The following is an 18,361-nucleotide window of genomic DNA, read 5'->3' on the forward strand; positions in this document are numbered from 1 at the left end:
GCTTGTTGCGCAATTGAGAACTCGCTCGCCTTTTTATGCCACTACGTGTGGATAGCCGGAGTGGAGTTCTCCGGCGTAAAGTGCCGTTAACAAGCGGTTCCCGGGACCCGAATCTGAGCTGAAATTCAATTAGCGACACCCACAGCACTCTGGATTCCCAAGATCATAACGATCACTCAGAAACCGAAAACTTAAAAAGCAATTTCGTTTTATGATAGAACTCCAATTGACACGAACGATTTGATGGCTCTATGGCTGTCTGGGATGGCTGATGGCTGATCTGGATGGAAATGCTTTCAAATTAAAATTGAAATGTGTGCCTCGCACTTCAGGCCGGGCCATAAACAAAATCAAATCAACTTAAGTAAACTGAAAACCGAAAACCCACAACCGAAATGGTTAGAAATTGTTGGCCCAGTGGAGGGGGGAAGAAATGTGCGTGTGCATTATGCATATTAAATGCTTTCACTTTCGTTTTTCTCCACGAGATAAAAGTGCTCGATTTTGGCCTTTATTTTTTTGGCAATGCCCAGCACACACTCTGACCAGATAGATACTTTTCGGTAAATGTATCTCGATCAGTCGGCCAGCCAGTTGCGTGAAAGCCAATGCTCTGGGCCGCAATTGAAATGCAAGACGCAGCTACTAGCTACGAATAGTTGCAGCCACGAAACTATTTCTATATTTATTTCTATGAGCCATGGTCAGCTGTTTTAGCCGTTTTGCCGTTCGTTGACTGATTGTCAACCAGTCCGGTACATCGATTCGCAGTCTGCCTTGTGCTCAATCATTACAGCTAGTTGCATGTTTTATTGCCCAGATGATCACATGTACTCGTCGATGGCATTGCCATAAAAATCTATCATGGCGATATCACTTGAAGTATATTTTTATGGAATTTGTAATGGGAAGCTTATGAAATTACTTGAAATAAGATGAAATCTAGAGATATCTGTAGAAGTGTTAGACCTTATTAGAATGTGTGAAGACCTTATAATTGGTTGCCCATTGTTTCTCCCTCTGTATCAGCTTTAATAACTCGTAAATCCCCATGTCTAGAGTCTAGACAGAGTCTGAGGCGCTGGCCAAGTTCGTGATTGATTCCCACAAATGCAAATGAAATGCAATCAGGAATGGCTGTACTCCCTGCTGGAAATTGCCAGGCCATGGCCATTATTATGCGTGCAAGTTGGGCATTTTGCTTTCGTACGTGGACGACGTTTTAGCCGCCGCCTCAAGGCCAACCGAGTCTGTCATTGCGGCTCAGAGCCTCCCCTTTCCCTCGGTCACAAAAGCGTTAACTAAGCCCTGTTGTATTATTATGTTGTTGCTTCTGCCGCTGCTCTTGCCGCTGATGTTATTGTTCTCGATCTCGCATGACGAATTCAGCCTGGCCACAAAGAAAACAAAGACCACAAATATGCATCGATCCGCTGATCCTGAGACTCTTGGCGGCCTTTTGCGGCCTTCGGTTCACGTTCTTCAGGGAAAACCAAAACCAAAGAAGATGATGATGGCGGTGGGCAAGCAAAGAAGGTAAACAATTTTCAATCAACTCGGCAAACTTGTAAGCCTTGTAAGCATCCAAGCCAATACAGCCAACTCCCTCGGCTACAGGCTACCCAGCCTAACCAATTTGCAATTTAACCAAATGAAATGCAAACCCAGGCGAACAAATTTCAATTCCTCACACAGCCCATCACAAAAGCGCATCGCATCGCATCATAAATAAAAATAAGGAAAAGCAAACGCCCAAAGACAATCTGCATTCCTTAGCCATATATACTTCTGCATACTTATATGTATATACACTCTTTTGTGAGAATATACATCAGAGTGTCTGTAGTTGGAACATTTTGGGTCAGCCGCAGTGCATAAATCAGAGCAGCAGCCACAAAACACCGAACAACAACAGCCCCATTCCCCATTAAATAAGAGCCAATATGTCAGGCTGGCGTCTCTAATTTGTTGGCTAATCAGCTGCAGCAGCTTCCATTCAAAAATCTGTGTAAATGGAACGGCGCCGACCTCCCCCCCAGAATGTCAACTTCGCGGCATGTCGCCTGTATCCCAAAAAACGACACAGATATCTATCCGTCGGATACACTCTTCCCATTTCATCTGCATCTCTAGTCCTAAACGTTGCCAAATAAATTGTTTAGCTAAATTATGCCACATATTTATAGATCATCTCCCGTTGATGTTCTCATTTCTACTAATTCTTGTTGAAATATTTTGCTCTAGAATGTTTTTGGTAAAAAAAACTGTTCAGAGTCTAGAGGGCCTCTGAGTGCGAATATTTCTAGTGATTCATGGGTCTTATCAAATTGATAGCAAAGTTCTACACTGTCAGATGTCAGGGCTTAGACGATTTATGGTAATAGTTTGAAATATAATAGACAGGTATTTAATATTATTATACATAGTATCTGTTCAAGAATATAATATAACCAATTCTATAATAGTTAAAATGGTTTTATTATCTACATATTCCCCAAAAAAAAGTATCTCCTATTCTTAAATGATAACTTTTTAGTAATAAGCTTATAGTTTGATCTACATACATGTTGCATAATATCTTATACAATACATAGATCCAATAGTTATAGAATAGTTATGATCCTTTTTATATCGCTACATATTCCACAAAAAAGAGTATCTCGTATTCTCTAATCCTCTTAAGCTTTTCATTAGCTTTGCCGAACATTTATTTCCCATTTATTTTCAATTTGATGATGGCACATATCACTTGATGTCATATATAGTATATACCTTCTATATCCCTCTCTTTCTCTGCCGTTCTACCTCTCTCTATCACTCGGAATGTAAATTTTTCGTATTTTCGCCCAACGCCTTCAGTTTTGTTTTGTTCAATGAATCGCATTGTCGCCGTTTTATTTTCGGCCGTTTATTTGATTTATTTTGCGAGGCAATTTTGTTTTCGTTCGTGCCCCAAACAATTCAATACGAGATAAAAAAAAAAAACTGAAAGATACAAAATACCGCCCCGCGTGTTTCAATTGTTTTGATCTTGCCCATCGATTGGGTTCCTGAACTCGACTCATTGCCGACAATGGCTCAGTGGTTTCAATGGCTCAACTTTCGGTAAAAATGGCAATATTATTTTTTTTGGCAGACTCTATAGAGTCTATAGTCTAGACAAAAAAACGATTATGCAGAAAATAAATGGGGAAAACTCTGACGTCATTTCGTGAAAATATAACTATAGCAGATTGTAGAAGTTGGAATGCGTGAAAAGATTTGACTTGCTGGATGGCTGGCTGGCTGACTGGCTGGTTCGTTTCCTTGGCCATATATGAGTTTTAATTGCAGCCCCAACTTTGGCAATGCAGGAGTCACCATCTCGATCCCCATCCCCATCGCCATCCCCATTCCATAACAACCTTGAAAACGCAATCCATGCCGCCACACCGTCAAATCTTGATCTCGTTTTTCGTTATTTTTGCCATATAATTGCGTTTTTCATTTGCTCTTGGCATTCACAGTCTTGGCCAGGCTAAGAGTTTGCCTTTGCGTTGGAATTTTTTTTCTGTCGGTTTTGGGTTTTCAGTTTCTTCATTTTTTTTTGTTTGTTTGTAGCTTATGTTGCACACGCGATCGACAACGGCAAATGAATGCCAAATGTGTTTTGAGTTTGGAGTTTTGAGGTTTTGTTTTTCCTCTTAACCAATTTTGGGGCCCGGCCCCAAAAACAACGGGGGATGCTTCCTGTCCTGCGGCATCCCGATGGCCGTCCCGTAATGTTGCTGCTGCTGCTGCAGTGTTGCTGTTGCAACAAGTGGCGGATTTTTTTCTTGGATTTCTTCGATTATTATTATTATGCAGAGTTCGTTGAACATTTCCCAGAGGGAGCTGCCAAGGGGCGAATGTCAATTTCACGCTTTGCTTTTTTTCTTGGTTTTTTTGGTGCTTCGGTTGCCTTGCTGCCAAAAGAGTCAGTGGAGAATTATGTTTATGACGATCCGGAGCCAAAAACGCCCATCAAAGCCACACGAGACCATCATCATTATCTTGACTTGGCGATGAGGTTGTGTATCTTTTATCAATAAACCGTTAATTATCAAAGCGCCTAACTGCAATTGTGGGCAAACAATACGCGGATATGTTTCTGTGTTTTATTTTATTTTTCTTTGTCTTATCCCCGGCACAAAAGCTAGGAGTGCCACTCATCCACCGACCAACTGAACGACTCACAGATCCACACCGAAAGAAAATGGGGATTACTTTTTAAAAGTCATAACAATAACAATAAATACCTATAGTCCTACAAAATAATATAAATATTATTTAAAGTATTATATTTTGTAGAATTTTTCACAGTTTATTAATCCAACAACCCATGGGGCAATGCTCGAGATCGCCACGTCCAAGGTTTTGTAAATAACCCGGCAACTGGAGATCGTGTGGGCGTGGGTTGGGTCTGATCTCGGGTCTCCAGTCTCTGGGATTGGAATTGGAATGGAAATTGAATTGGGCCTGTGAATTGGGTGTTCCGCTCCACAAATCCTCAACTTTGGCCAGCCAGCGAGCCAGCCAATTGCGACGTTAATGGCAAAGAAAAACAAAGAACATTTTTGGCAAAAAAATAACATTGAAGATCTCCCCGAAATAGTAGAAGACAAAGGGCCTTCCAAGCCCAACCCTAGAACTGTCCGATGAGTTGGCAGTTGTATGGATCTCTCATAGGAGTGACCTTGTAACAATACGGTTAAATTCTTAAAGCCATGTCATTGTTTTTCTGCACTCATTCATCAAGTCAAGTTCTGAAACCTGACCTTGTGTCGTCACACTGTGGCAGAGTTCTAACTCCTCGAAAGAAGTTTGGTGTGACACGCTTACCATACTTAGTATATAGCAAGATATATAGCCATCAGAAATCGATCAAACGATACCGTAGCACTGTAGCAGAAGTAGCACCGTGAGAATATCCAAACTCTTTGCTTCACAATGAGACAATTTGCATAAATAATTGCTGATTGATGCAAATTCATTATGCTCCATAACTGAGCAGATATCGGTGCGATTTTCGGTTTAGTGTGGCGCATTAATTACGCGGAGTTCGATTTCTTTGGGGTTAACCTTGATCCAATCGAGTGACTGAATTGTGTCTGAGTTTCGCGCACCCTTTGTTCTGCCTTACGACAACGATGATCATTGTTGATTCTCGCCGATCCACCACCGATCATTAATACTTATGAATGTCTCTTATACATGTGTCCATATGCTAAAGGTCACACTCGGTCTTGGGGCAATTAAATGGCCCGAAACATAAACGCCAGACCATTCATCAATCTCTCACTTTCGTTCCGAAAAATGAAATAAAAAGCGTACTTGAATGTGGCGAGTATCTGTATCTGTACTTTATGTATCTGTCTGTAGTTGGCACTGACTCTCGGTGATCTCACTCGGACATCTCTGCAGTTCTCTGCATAGGCACCATAGGTGACATCACTCCTGGGGGGCTATTGTATTTAAAAATTGCATTTTCACAATTAACAGCTAATGAAGTTTCATGACAAGATCGCACTAACGTTTTTATGGTGTAACCAAGGAAGTTTTCTGGCCAATAGCACTTTATACTTGTAGTATTTTGTCATTAAAAGTTTTCTGAATTCTTTCACACTCGAGCCGGTCTTCAGGTCTACGGGTCTTAAAGTCCGCGTGTCTTTCTTTTCTTTTTGTATTTTGTTGAGAAATTTGTGTTATTAAGAAATTAAGAGCCGCTTCGCATGCTTTTCTTTTCTTTTGGCTCGTTTCTCTCCGCCGGATCTTGGCTAACAAGTAAATGTGTTTGCACCCGGCTTCCCTCCTTACTCTTTTTGGCCATTAGCTGTCGCACTCAGTGTCTGTCTGTCTGTCTGTGTCTCTACCGCTGACTCGCTGGCTCAAATTAGTTGGCTAAAAACAATGAGAAATCCGTATTCAGGGCAGTTCCTTCAATGGCCGCAACACTTTGGCATTCGACAACGGACGCCGAACAGCGGCTTTTGTGTAATATCTAAAGCAAAAACAGCAAATGGCTCAAAGTCTTGTAGCTGGCTTCCCCCACAACTATCCCGCAACTATCTGCTGATCCGGCCATGGCGGACGTGTTGCGCATGCGCCCGAGGGCACAAAACACAAGTCTTGGAGCCGGAGTCGGAGTCGGAGTGTGTGTACAATTTATATGCCAAGTGGGCTGAGAGTGAAAATGTCATTGGCAGATGTGTCGCGGATATTAGCAGTGGATCCAGCCACCCCTGGGCACTGAGAGAAAACTTTTTCGCTAAAGCTTTTTTAAAAGCCAGTAACTTTATATTTGATTAACTGACACCTTTTTTTTCACCGTGTCCCATTGAATCTCCCACTTCCTCTGGCCATCCCCTATCCAGCCACACACACAAAAGACCCGCACTTGACTGAATAATTTGTTTATGCAAACGCAACTTGGCGAATATCAAAAGTTACTATTTAAAGTGCGGGACCAGCCCCGTCCCCGCCCTCCTTGCATACATTTTTTACAAGCTTGTTGCTCGTGTGTTGCTGTCGTCGTACCCCAGTGAACACACATGTTTCTGATTGCAGCTTCTGGTGCATGTTCTGCCCCCGTGGTTGTAGGCTACTTTTTAGCTGTAATTATGATGAGCTGCGGCCGTTTAGCTCACAAGTTAATTACCCAGTTTCATCTCATTCAATGGGACAGGCCGGCCACTTTCGACACTTTCAATGAGGGGCTGGGCATCTGCCGCAGCTGCTGCAGATGTTGCTGTTGCATTTCCCAAGCTGTCTATTTTTGGTGCTTAAGGCCCTCAAGCGAAAAGCGCCATTAAATCGATTTTACATTAAAAATATTGCACAAGCCATCATTGCTGCTGCTGCTGATGCTGCTGCCAGAATTAATGGATCATAATTATTGCTGAGCGGCTGGCAGGCAGCAATCATGCCCAGGCGCAGGCCCAGACCAGGCCCAGTAGCAACATCGCCACCAGTAGCCGTTGCTGCAGCATTAGAAAAGAAAACAAGAAACCAGAAAGCAGACAATTGAAGTCCGATCGCGAGGCAGATGAACAGTGAGCAGTGGAATTACTCGAGAGGAAAAGTTTTCGATTCGTATTTAGGTTGCAAGGTGGATGGGGGAGAATCTCAAGCAGCGATTGTGGGATTCCCACTCTCTGTCGGCAGAAGGTTAGAAGTAATGTTTCCACAGCCCCCAGATTCCAATCTCCAGTACCACTATTTAACCGGCCTCTTAAAGAGAGAGAACTTTTCTTTTCTTTTAACTGTTGCTGTTGGCTGATGTTGCTGATGATGTTGCTGTTGGAGTTGGAGTTTTCCAAGAGAAATTTATGGCATAGTTTGATGGACGATCATGCGTGGCTATGTCTTTGGACAAAAAGTCACTGTAGCTCTGGCCAGCGATTTGTTCTGGCTGCAGTGTTCACCTCCCTGGAAAGTCTCCCCGAGATCAAAGAAAGCCAACTGCGCTGATGGCCATCTGTTTCTGGCTTTTTTTTTCTGCTTTTGTTTTTATGTTGACTTGACGTCATTTTGCGGCAAGTGAAAATGTGTGCGATGCGGTGCGGTGCTGACAAAACCCGTTTTCAGGTTTCGGTCTCGGTTTCGGCAGAGCTTGTGAGATGTTTATGTTTTCAACAACAAGCGCACCAACAACAGCCATACAACATAAGCAACAGCAGCCGAGGCAGCAGCAGCAACACAACATTTGTTCGCCTTTTTTTTCGGCTCAATGTTAAGACGAGATGTTAAAAACGTGATTTCCATGCGTCGCCAGCGTTGTCGTTGTTGTCGTTGTCGGCATATTTAAATAAAATACTTTTACTATCAACGAAAACTAGTCAGCAAGCCAGCCAACCAGCCAGCAGCTGAAAACGGCAGCAACAACCACAAACAGCTCGTTATATTGCTGATCAAAAATTATAGTGCAACGACGGCGCCAGCAGTTTGCAGCTAGTAGTTGCACTTCCAATGGATGTTGCAGTTGCTGGTTGCTAGTTGCTTGTTGCATACGCAATGCGCCACGCAGGGGCCACTGACCAAGGCACCACCCAAAACCACCACTAATGGTGCCACTGAACCCACTCAGCCAACCAAACTGGCCCCCAAACTATGGCAAAACTAGAGCTTCTTAAGATATATAAAGTAAAATCGAAAATACGAGGGCGGGTGGCGGCCAACTTGACCCTCTAATCCGCCAACAAACTATTTTTGGCCCAATACCTAACGGTTATTTTTGATATTGCCACTGCCACTTATGCAACACGGAGCAATTTATCAATTTTTTTCCCCCTGGCACTCTGTTGCTATTCATAATTTGCATCACATAACCAAATGGAACGCCCCGCTCGGCTTAATAATAGTCAAATAAATAAATAAAATATGCGTTAATTGTATGGAAATGTATTTAGCCAGTGTCCGAACATTTCTTTTGGCCCTTTCTTTCGGCCCGACTGTCTTTATTTTTGTGTCATTGTCTTTTCGGGCCGGCGCGTAGTATTATTGGGAATTATACAATATTAGCGGTCTGCGAAAAAAAAAAATAAAGGTATTTTTGATCTGTGAATCACAATAAAGCTGTTACATTTGCTGTCTTCGGGGTGTCGAGGGCGTGTGGCTGTATAATAAGCTTATGTCGGGGATTTGGAAGAGGAATTCTGAGGGGAGATTACAAGTACTGGTTGTTCCAAGGCCTTATCTATGTTGTTGCCACAAGATTACAAGATCGGTAACCATGAGATAGCAGCTTGTGTGCAAACAAGCTGTAATTGTCCGCCTAGCCGCGTGTTCTAGCTTCACGTTAGATCTCCTTTTAATTAACTCTTATGTGATGTCATCGTCCAGATATGCAAATCTATGCTAATGCAACCGTTTGAGGCTTTTGTCTTGGCCAAATTGGCAACAGACCTGCCTCATCTTACCCAACAGGCGAGCGAGCGAACGGAAGTGATTAAGAAAGGCGAAAAAAAGTGGTCTCTTTCTTTCTCTATCTCTCTGCCTCTATCTTTCCATACAAAGAAAGTGAAGAAGAAGAGCTGGCCATTATCAAATGTGCGGCGAGGGGGAGGGGAGGGGATAAACTAGACAAAAGGCCTGCTTATGCAAATGTTAACTAGCCAGCTACAGCTGCCGCCGCAGATACATCTGCAACTCTGAAGATACAGATACATGCAGCAACAGCTGTTTTGTCTAGCTAGTAGCTACATAGCTGTGATGTAAGTCAGACCCAAAAAAAAAAAAATAATGCTTTCCCCCCCCGCCCTACTGCCGCTCTTAATTTATGCAAATGCGACAACATTTCTTCGACGGCTCCGGGCTTTCTTCAGATGCCATATGAACATCTTTAAAAGCATACTCGTATATGTAATGCAGAAACAATAAAGATTTTGGCAACAGCGTGAACTGGGGGTGGCCAAGCCGAACTGAATCCGCGAAAAGCGAAAAGCTTTTATATTAAAATACAAAAACCCCAAAAACAAAAAAAGTGAAGATGGATATTGTATGCCCACAAAAACATAACAAATTAGTTTAGCACTTTTGAAAGTTGTCAGGAGGGAAGCGGACGTAGCCGTCATACGCTTTGCACACTAAAATGGAGCTCTCTGACTCTGGCTTCAGCTTTTAGCTTTTTTTTTTCGGCTGACAACCAGGCTGAAACATAAAACTCTTTATAATTGCACTGTAAACATTTCACTTTCGTTTTTATTCCGCCTTTTTGTGAGCCGGGTCTTGGAAATCAGCTTAACTTAACACAAAACTGTCGTCTCCGCGGGTCGTGCACAGAATAATTTTTCAACGATCGTCTCTTAACGCTTTCGCCATCATATTGCATTATGTGGGTGCTTGGGTGACCAAAAAAAAAAAAAAACTGAAATATAAAGATTGCATCGGGAGTTCACTGGCTTTGGCCCAGCCCGCCGAGGATTCAATTAGCATCTGTCCAGATTATGGCCGGGCATTTGCATTAATGAGACGTGTCGCTCGTTGTCTTTCCGTTGCAGTAGCACTCTTTTCCGCCAAATCGTGGCAGCTACTGCCTCTGATGACCCCCACGGATGACCCTAGTTTGGCTGACATTTTTGGCTAGAAAACAGGCCCTACCCTGGTAGTTTCTTTATTTTAATTCAAGACCCAACCCAATCCACACCCTACCTCTATGATGTTCTTGAGCGAAAAATCTGTGAAACTTGAATAAATATTTGTCTTTCAGACAATCAGGGGTTTTGTAATCATAGCTTGTTTTAAAAATATCAACAAAGCTCTAGAAAATTATCAGAAAAAAGTGAAACCTGAATCAAGAATTTGTGGCTTGAAATCAGTTGGTATTTTCTTTGAATCCAACTAGCCAGGCCAACACCTGTGAAAATATTGGTTTAAGAAATGACACCTCTAAAGTATGGGTTCGTAACTTTTTTTATATACAAGTTTTTTAGTTAATTTGATACTATTTTTAGTCCCTTTAACTAATTTATGCTTTTTATTTTTTTCAGATCGAATTCCAAGGCCTCGTATTTGCCGCGCCAGAGTCTCGAAAAACTGAACAATACTGATCCCGATCATGGCATTTACAAACTCACCCTGACCTCCAACGAGGACCTGGTGGCGCACACGAAACCCAGCTACGGGGTGACCGGAAAATTGCCCAGCAATCTGCCGGATGTCCTGCCGCTGGGCGTCAAACTGCAACAGCAGCCGAAGGTGCAGCCAGGATCGCCGAACGGCGACGCCAACGTGACCCTGCGCTATGGCTCCAACAACAATTTGTCCGGCAACTCGCCCACCAGTGCCACGCCCCCCTATTACGGCGTCGGGCAGCGCTACTCCACGCCGGTCTTGAGCCAGGGCTATGGGAAGCCGGGTGCCAAGTCGGTGCAGAATCCACAATACACGAGATCTCAGTCGTACGATGTTAAGCAGACGAATATGGTGAACAGTCCAACGATGTCCCAGTCCCATGTGGATCTCAAACAAGTCGCCCACGAGCTGGAGACGACGCTGGAGGAGGTGCTACTGCCGCTGCCGGCCACACCCACGCCCACCGGCTCGCCTACACCGCCACGCCTCTCGCCGGCCTCCTCGCACTCGGACTGCAGTCTGAGCAACAGCTCGCTGGAGTGCACAATCAATCCGCACATTTTCCGTGCGGAGGTGATTAGCACCACTCTGACAGGAGCACCCCCAGCACCACCATCCAAGCCACCGATGAACCGACAGGAATCTTTGAGGGAGAATATCGAGAAGATCACCCAACTGCAGTCCCAGCTGATGTCGACGCATATTAGTAGCCCTCCCTTGCTAGGAGGCGGAGGAGTGGGTGCAGGAGCCTATAGGATAACCAGCCCGACTGCCGAATCACCACTGCCGACACCGCCACTGCCACCCACCAGTCCACCAATGCAGCCCACTTTTGAAGAGGAATCTCCTGAAACCCCGGAACCCGAAATCGAGTCTCTGCAATTGATGCAGCGCAGCGAACTGGTGCTCATAGTGAACCCCAAGCCAAGCACAACGGACATGGCATGCCAGACGGACGAGCTGGAGGACCGAGACACCGACCTGGAAGCGGCACGCGAAGAGCAACAAACCCGGACAACCCTACAGCCCCGTCAGCGGCAACCCATCGAACTGGACTACGAGCACATGAGCCGAGAGCTGGTGAAGCTCTTGGCGGCGGGCGATAAGCTTGTGGACATCCTCACACCAAAGAGCTGTAAGCCCATCTCTCAGTACGTGAGTAATCTGTACAATCCGGATGTGCCGCTACGACTGGCGAAGCGGGACGTGGGCACCTCGACCTTGATGCGGATGAAATCCATAACGACAACGACGGAGGTCAAGGTGGTCAGTGTGGAGCTGCAGCTCGGGGAGACCAGTGGCGAGGGAGCGAATTTAATCAAGCAAAAGCTGGTTAGTATTCTCATAAGTATATTTTAATTATAAGCCTTTAACTTAAACTTTGTTTTCCTCTTTTAGGATGAGTTGATCCAACAGCTGAACCAAAAAATTGGCTCCCTGAAGCGAGAGCAGGCGACTATAGGCGAGGAGTCATCGGCCAATGATAGACTGGGCCAGGACCTGTTCGCCAAGTTGGCAGAAAAAGTGCGACCCAGCGAGGCGTCCAAGTTCCGCACCTACGTCGACGACGTGGGTCACATCACCAGTCTGCTGCTGTCCCTTTCCGAGCGTTTGGCCCAAACCGAGAGCAGTCTGGAAGCGCGCCAGCAGGAAAAGGTGAGCTTATAACTATTATCCCATTGAACAATATTGATCTAATACAAAACTAATTCCCAGGGCGCACTGGAAGCCAAGCGGGATCGCCTGTATGAGCAGCTGGAGGAGGCGCAACGCCTGAAATCAGACATCGACCGACGAGGAAGCAGCATTGCCGGCCTGCTCGGCAAACACCTCAGCGCCGATTTGTGCGCCGACTACGATTACTTCATCAACATGAAGGCCAAACTGATTGCCGATGCACGTGATCTGGCCGAGAGGATCAAGAGCAGCGAGGAGCAGCTGGGCGCCCTCAGTGACGCGCTAGTCCAAAGCGATTGTTAACTTGGCCCATAGAGGATGAATGGCCAAGCCGACTTCAGATGCGGCCGATTCAACTGGATGTGTGACTCCTCCCCTCCCTGCTGTCAACTACAAGTTGAGAGCCACTCGAGAGGATCGCGAGGATCAAGGGGATCAAATAGATCGCGTAGGATCGGCCAGTTCAGTCCGCAATGTGTATTAGTTTAAAACGATGTGCTTAATTACCACACCCACACTATAATGTATAAAATATTTTATGTTGATTTGTGATTTTCAATTAGCTTGTAGGATAATTATTTTATGTATCGGCCGCATAGGTGTAAGCACTTTCTTTATAATTATCAAAACAAAGATAAACTATATGCATTAATAAAACTATACAAATTTAAAAATGTCTAAAGTCCCGCCAATGTGTGTTTTCCTTAGGAAGTTTCAAATAGAAAATATTTAACAATTCTATCTTTGATAGAAACACCTTATAGAACTTCTTTCAACGTTTTCTTCTTTAAAAAAAGATTTTTAATAATTTTTATTTTAAAATACAAAGTGGGATTTAAACAAAAGCTTTAAAATAACTTCAAGCTGGCAAGGCCTTGATAAGTGTTGGAAAACGCCACGGGGTTGTGGCAGTGTTTGTTAATGCGGCAACATTTTTCTGCAGCCCTGGTGCTGTTACTAACGATATGCAAAACAATATTAAGAAAAAAACAATAGGTGACCCAGGTCGCAACACTTGCACACGTTGCAGATTTATTTACATTGGTATTGCCCAACAGAATACCAGACAAAGGCGCTGATAAATTCATTGGTCTGATATGTTTAGGGCCAGAGCTCTGCTTCCCTGGATACGAAGCACTCTGACAAAGGCCCAGACACCTCAGGGAAATCCGTCAAAAGCTGTGGAACGGAAGTTGCTCGCGCCCACGTTACTCTCCCGTAGTCTAAACAAGTAAGTTACGACGTCAACATATCTGAAAGTTACGTATCTCAAAGATAACAATTCAATGCTCAGGCACGATTTCAGGGGCATGGCCACTGGAGGCGAAGTTGACGCGCAAGCTCCCAAGCAGGGCAATCGATTGCTTTCCTCCAAGTCTCCCTACCTTCTTCAGCATGCCTACAATCCGGTGGATTGGTGAGTATTGGATTAAATTCATCTGGCAAATTTATTGATCGATAAGAAATCCCTGCAGGTATCCATGGTCCGAAGAAGCCTTCGAGAAGGCACGCCGAGAGAACAAGCTAATCTTCCTATCCGTCGGCTACTCCACTTGCCATTGGTGCCATGTAATGGAACATGAATCCTTCGAGAGTCCCGAAACAGCTGCCATCATGAACGAACACTTTGTGAATATTAAGGTAGACCGTGAAGAGCGTCCGGACATCGACAAGGTTTACATGCAGTTTCTACTGATGAGCAAGGGAAGCGGTGGTTGGCCAATGAGCGTGTGGTTGACTCCGGACCTGGCTCCTCTGGTGGCTGGCACCTACTTTCCGCCGAAAACACGCTACGGGATGCCTGCGTTTAACACTGTGCTCCAAAGCATTGCCAAGAAGTGGCAAACAGATAAGGATGCGTTAATCGAAGCGGGATCCACCTTGGTAGAAGCTTTGAAGAAAAATCAATCTGCAGAGGCTGTGCCAGAAGCTGCTTTTGAGCCGGGAAGTGCCGAAGCAAAACTATCTGAAGCCATCACAGTACACAAGCAGCGCTTCGATCAGACCCACGGGGGATTCGGCTCGGAGCCTAAGTTTCCGGAGGTGCCACGCCTTAACTTTTTGTTTCATGGATATCTTGTCACTAAGGATGTTGATGTGCTGGACATGGTGCTGCAGACGTTGGACCACATTGGCAGGGGCGGAATTAATGACCACATATTTGGTGGCTTTGCCCGATATGCCACCACCCGTGACTGGCATAATGTGCACTTCGAGAAGATGCTGTACGACCAAGGCCAGCTAATGGCCGCCTATGCGAACGCCTACAAGCTAACTAGAAGCGAAACCTTCTTGGGCTATGCTGATAATATCTATAAGTATTTGGTTAAGGATCTGCGGCATCCGCTGGGCGGGTTCTATGCTGGTGAGGATGCAGACTCGTTGCCAACGCATAAGGATACAGTTAAAGTTGAGGGCGCTTTCTACGCCTGGACCTGGAAAGAGATACAAGCTGCTTTCAAGCATCAAGCTGACCGTTTCGAGGGGGTATCGCCCGAACGAGCATTCGAGATTTATTCCTTTCATTACGGCTTAAAACCGAATGGCAATGTGCCCACCTACAGTGATCCACATGGCCACCTCACCGGCAAGAACATTCTCATCGTAAAGGGTTCCGATGAGGAGACATGCTCAAACTTTAACTTGGAGGCAGAGCCTCTGGAGAAGGTACTGAATACAGCTAATGATATTTTGCATGTTTTACGGGATCAGCGACCCCGGCCCCATTTGGACACCAAGATCATTTGCGCCTGGAATGGTCTCGTCCTGTCTGGTCTGTCGAAGCTGGCAAATTGTGGTACCGCCAAGAGGCAGCAATATATGCAAACGGCTAAAGATCTTTTGGAATTTCTGCGGAAGGAAATGTATGACTCGGAGCGAAAGCTACTTCTACGATCCTGCTATGGTGTGGCTGTTGGAGATCCAATGCTGGAAAAGAACGAGTACGTCCAATACTTTTAGTTTTTATTATTTTATAAATTAACTTTTTTATTTTCAGATCTGAAATTGAAGGATTTCTGGATGACTACGCCTTTCTTATCAAGGGCTTACTAGATTATTATAAGGCTTCGCTGGACCTTAGCGCCTTGCATTGGGCCAAGGAGCTGCAAGAAACTCAGGACAAACTCTTTTGGGACGAGCAAAACGGAGCTTATTTCTTTTCAAAGCTAGACTCCCCGAATGTGATTGTGCGGCTGAAAGATGGTATGTATATATAGAATATAGATATACAATATGCCTTCTCACTGTCTCGACTTTCATTAGACCACGATGGGGCCGAGCCCTGTGGCAACAGCGTATCCGCAAGAAATCTCACCCTGTTGTCCCACTATTACGACGAAGATGCCTATCTGCAGCGTGTGGGAAAGCTGCTGAACTTTTTTGCCGACGTAGCTCCCTTTGGACATGCGCTTCCCGAAATGCTTTCGGCATTGCTGCTCCACGAGAACGGCTTGGACCTGGTAGCCGTGGTTGGACCCGATTCGGATGACACTAAGCGCTTCGTTGAGATCTGTCGCAAGTTTTATATACCGGGCATGATTATTCTGCACGTAGATCCCCAGCATCCGGACGACGCGAGTAATCAAAGAGTGCAAAAAAAGTTCAAGATGGTGAATGGAAAGACCACCGTTTACATATGTCACGATCGCGTCTGTCGGATGCCCGTAACCGATCCGGCACAGCTAGAGCAGAACCTTATGGCAAACTTCTTCACGGAACGGGTGTGAATGCCTGAGATTACTCGAAATAGATTAAGGCTTTCTAAACGTTATGTTATTGTTTTGGCTTCCAAAGCATAGTATAGTTGTTCATGGAACTTGTATATACGCGTAAGATAAATAAAGACCGATATAAAGACTTTTCCGTTCCGTTACTTGTATTTTCCAACAAATGGAATACATAGCCACAATAATAAACAATCAATTAATCTCTCATCTCGAATACAACACGATTTGTGCATTTATTGGAATCGTTCTGTTTGTGGAGCAAACAACCAGTCGGTGGTCGGCTGCACCTGCTCCGCCCCAGAGGCGTAGACACGTAAAACTAAGCTCTAAACTAAATGCAAGCCCTGCGCTGCTTCCGAGAACCGACACCCAATCTTATCGGACGGGACAGAATGGTGGCGACGACTCTCGGACGCCACGGCAATCGGCATAGAAGGAAACTAAACGTATGGAGAGAACAGCTCAAATATCGGTAATTATAATCGTAATAATAGTAGTTTGTAGTAATAAAAATAATTAGTTGAAATTCACATTCATCACATTGGTTGGCCGACCCATCTACCAAGCTATACCATTCTTGAAATGATCTTGGTTCGTATCCAGATCCGCCTCTCAGGTGTCAGCATCGTTAACGCTCATGAAGTCGAAGCTGTCAACGATGGTCTCCATGCGCTCATGGTGTTCGAAGCGGGCAAACTTCCTGCTACATTTTCGCGCCAACCGCGATTTGAAATGGCGAGAATAACGCGTTCGCCGGTAGTAGCGAATACGCGTATCCTCCTCCTCCTCGTCGTACTCCGGCGCTGATACTGAATCCTCGTCCGTCTCACGCAGAAACTCTTTAGGGTCGCGGTGGATCTTGAAGATCTTGGTAGCCGTCGCCCCATTGAGCTTCGATATGGTACGCGATGCGTTAAGTATTCCACGGTCGGAGCAGGAAATGGTATTGGAGCCGGAGTTGGTGCGATTCTTGATCGTCGTCAGCTGGTTTGTGATGGACACTACGTTGAATAGCTTAGAAAGCTCCGAATCTACGCATCTACGCGATTCTCGACGCAAGTTCCTGGCGCTTTTAATGAAGTGGTTGAGTGGACTTTCCAACGGATGCGGATTGCCGCTGGCCGAGCAGGTGGGCGAAATGGATACGGAGACGGTGGAGGAACTGCAGTTTCCGTTGCTGTTGCTACTACCATTACTGCAGCTCGTCAATAAAGTGGGCGTGGAGGGCGGCGCTGGTGGCGGCACGTGGGGCATTGTGTAGCAGCGCTGGCGACCAGACCCCGGATTCGCCACTGCTCCCCCCCCACCAACCGACTCATCATACAGGTTGGTGACGTTGTAGCGGTTCAGGCGGCATAGAGACAATGCCGAGTCAGACTCCAGATCCGTCTCCGAATCATGGCTGGTGGGCATGTCCATCGTCTACGTGCGTATGTGGGTGTGTTGTTTTTTTTTTTTGGGGCCAAAAATTTTTCGAGTGGGTGGAGTGGCGACGAGGCGAAAAGAAAACCGTACAAACAGAGATGTAAGCATCCAAATTGTATCAGAACTATGGTCACCCGACTTACCTGAAAAAGGCCATCGAGCTCCATGTATTGTCTGTCGCTCAAACGGTGTATTTTGGGCATCAGTTCAGGTATTGATTAGGAAATATTATTATTTGCAGCCAGTGCTGCCAGATCGTCAATTCTGAAATAACGGCCTAACGCAATACTTTACAGCTTTGGTTTAAACTTAATACTTTTCAGTTGTTTTAGAAATAATTCATAAAAAATATATATAGTAAAACATTTTAAGAATCTAACCAATTTTGAATCTATTATATACCCTGATTATTTGCGGTTTCTTTGGTAAAAAACTAAAAACTTGATGGTATTGTAAATATAAAAAAAAAACTGCAGTCCGGTAACGCTTCTACTTCCGCAGCTATCTATAGATATGTAGATATATTCTTAATGTTTGTAAATAAATCCGTTCTGTAGGGTTAAGCTACTTTTACTAATATTGAATATCAGATAATTTTACTGAAGGTCCTAAAAGATATATCAAGGCCTGTTTGCTCAGATATATATTTCTTTGTGAAGAAAAAATTGGTAATGCATATGAACATCCATAAAAAAAAGTTATTTCTGGGGGAGAGAGAAACAACCTGAAAAATATTTCAAGTAAAAGATACTATAAACATATATGAATATCCGAGATTTCACAAAGAGTCCACAAAAATTGGAAAAATTGGATGTTTTTATGCAGAATGGCTGAGAATCGAACTACAAATTGGTTGAGGAATTCCGCTCAAGGATTAAGTTTGGAATAAAAAGATCCAAGATTTTCTGTCAACAATTCGGTTCCCTTCCCAAAATTCGGGA

At 44.6% G+C, this 18,361-nt stretch overlaps 3 protein-coding genes across 8 annotated transcripts in view; 2 read left to right on the top strand and 1 right to left on the bottom strand.

Annotated features, from left to right (window-relative positions):
• Positions 1 to 12,941, top strand: part of Shrm (shroom) — a 41,905-nt gene extending 28,964 nt beyond the window's left edge. For 3 of the 6 annotated variants that reach the window (XM_070278039.1, XM_017238656.3, XM_017238658.3), the window contains 3 exons: positions 10,506 to 11,922; positions 11,989 to 12,246; positions 12,307 to 12,941. In XM_070278039.1, the coding sequence (XP_070134140.1) occupies positions 10,506 to 11,922; positions 11,989 to 12,246; positions 12,307 to 12,570 (1,939 nt within the window). In that variant the 3' untranslated portion in view covers positions 12,571 to 12,941. Of the gene's footprint in view, positions 1 to 3,058; positions 3,106 to 10,261; positions 10,416 to 10,505; positions 11,923 to 11,988; positions 12,247 to 12,306 lie in introns of those variants that run through there. The other 3 variants (XM_017238659.2, XM_070278042.1, XM_070278041.1) reach the window with 3 other exon arrangements.
• A 225-nt stretch (positions 12,942 to 13,166) lies between these two features.
• LOC108123586 (spermatogenesis-associated protein 20) lies at positions 13,167 to 16,126 on the top strand. The gene is made up of 6 exons (XM_070278373.1): positions 13,167 to 13,263; positions 13,326 to 13,498; positions 13,562 to 13,684; positions 13,743 to 15,209; positions 15,266 to 15,471; positions 15,532 to 16,126. The coding sequence occupies exons 2-6, from the start codon at positions 13,365 to 13,367 to the stop codon at positions 15,993 to 15,995; spliced, it is 2,394 nt and encodes a 797-aa protein (XP_070134474.1). The 5' UTR covers positions 13,167 to 13,263; positions 13,326 to 13,364; the 3' UTR covers positions 15,996 to 16,126.
• A 65-nt stretch (positions 16,127 to 16,191) lies between these two features.
• LOC108123587 (uncharacterized) lies at positions 16,192 to 17,988 on the bottom strand. Its single transcript, XM_017238827.3, has 2 exons — positions 17,564 to 17,988; positions 16,192 to 17,417 (listed from the first exon to the last, which is right to left on the bottom strand). The coding sequence occupies exons 1-2, from the start codon at positions 17,621 to 17,623 to the stop codon at positions 16,608 to 16,610; spliced, it is 870 nt and encodes a 289-aa protein (XP_017094316.2). The 5' UTR covers positions 17,624 to 17,988; the 3' UTR covers positions 16,192 to 16,607.
• Between the last annotated feature and the right edge of the window lie 373 nt (positions 17,989 to 18,361).

This window comes from Drosophila bipectinata, chromosome 2R (assembly GCF_030179905.1).
Source record: "Drosophila bipectinata strain 14024-0381.07 chromosome 2R, DbipHiC1v2, whole genome shotgun sequence".
In the NCBI taxonomy this organism is placed as follows: Eukaryota; Metazoa; Arthropoda; class Insecta; order Diptera; family Drosophilidae; genus Drosophila; species Drosophila bipectinata.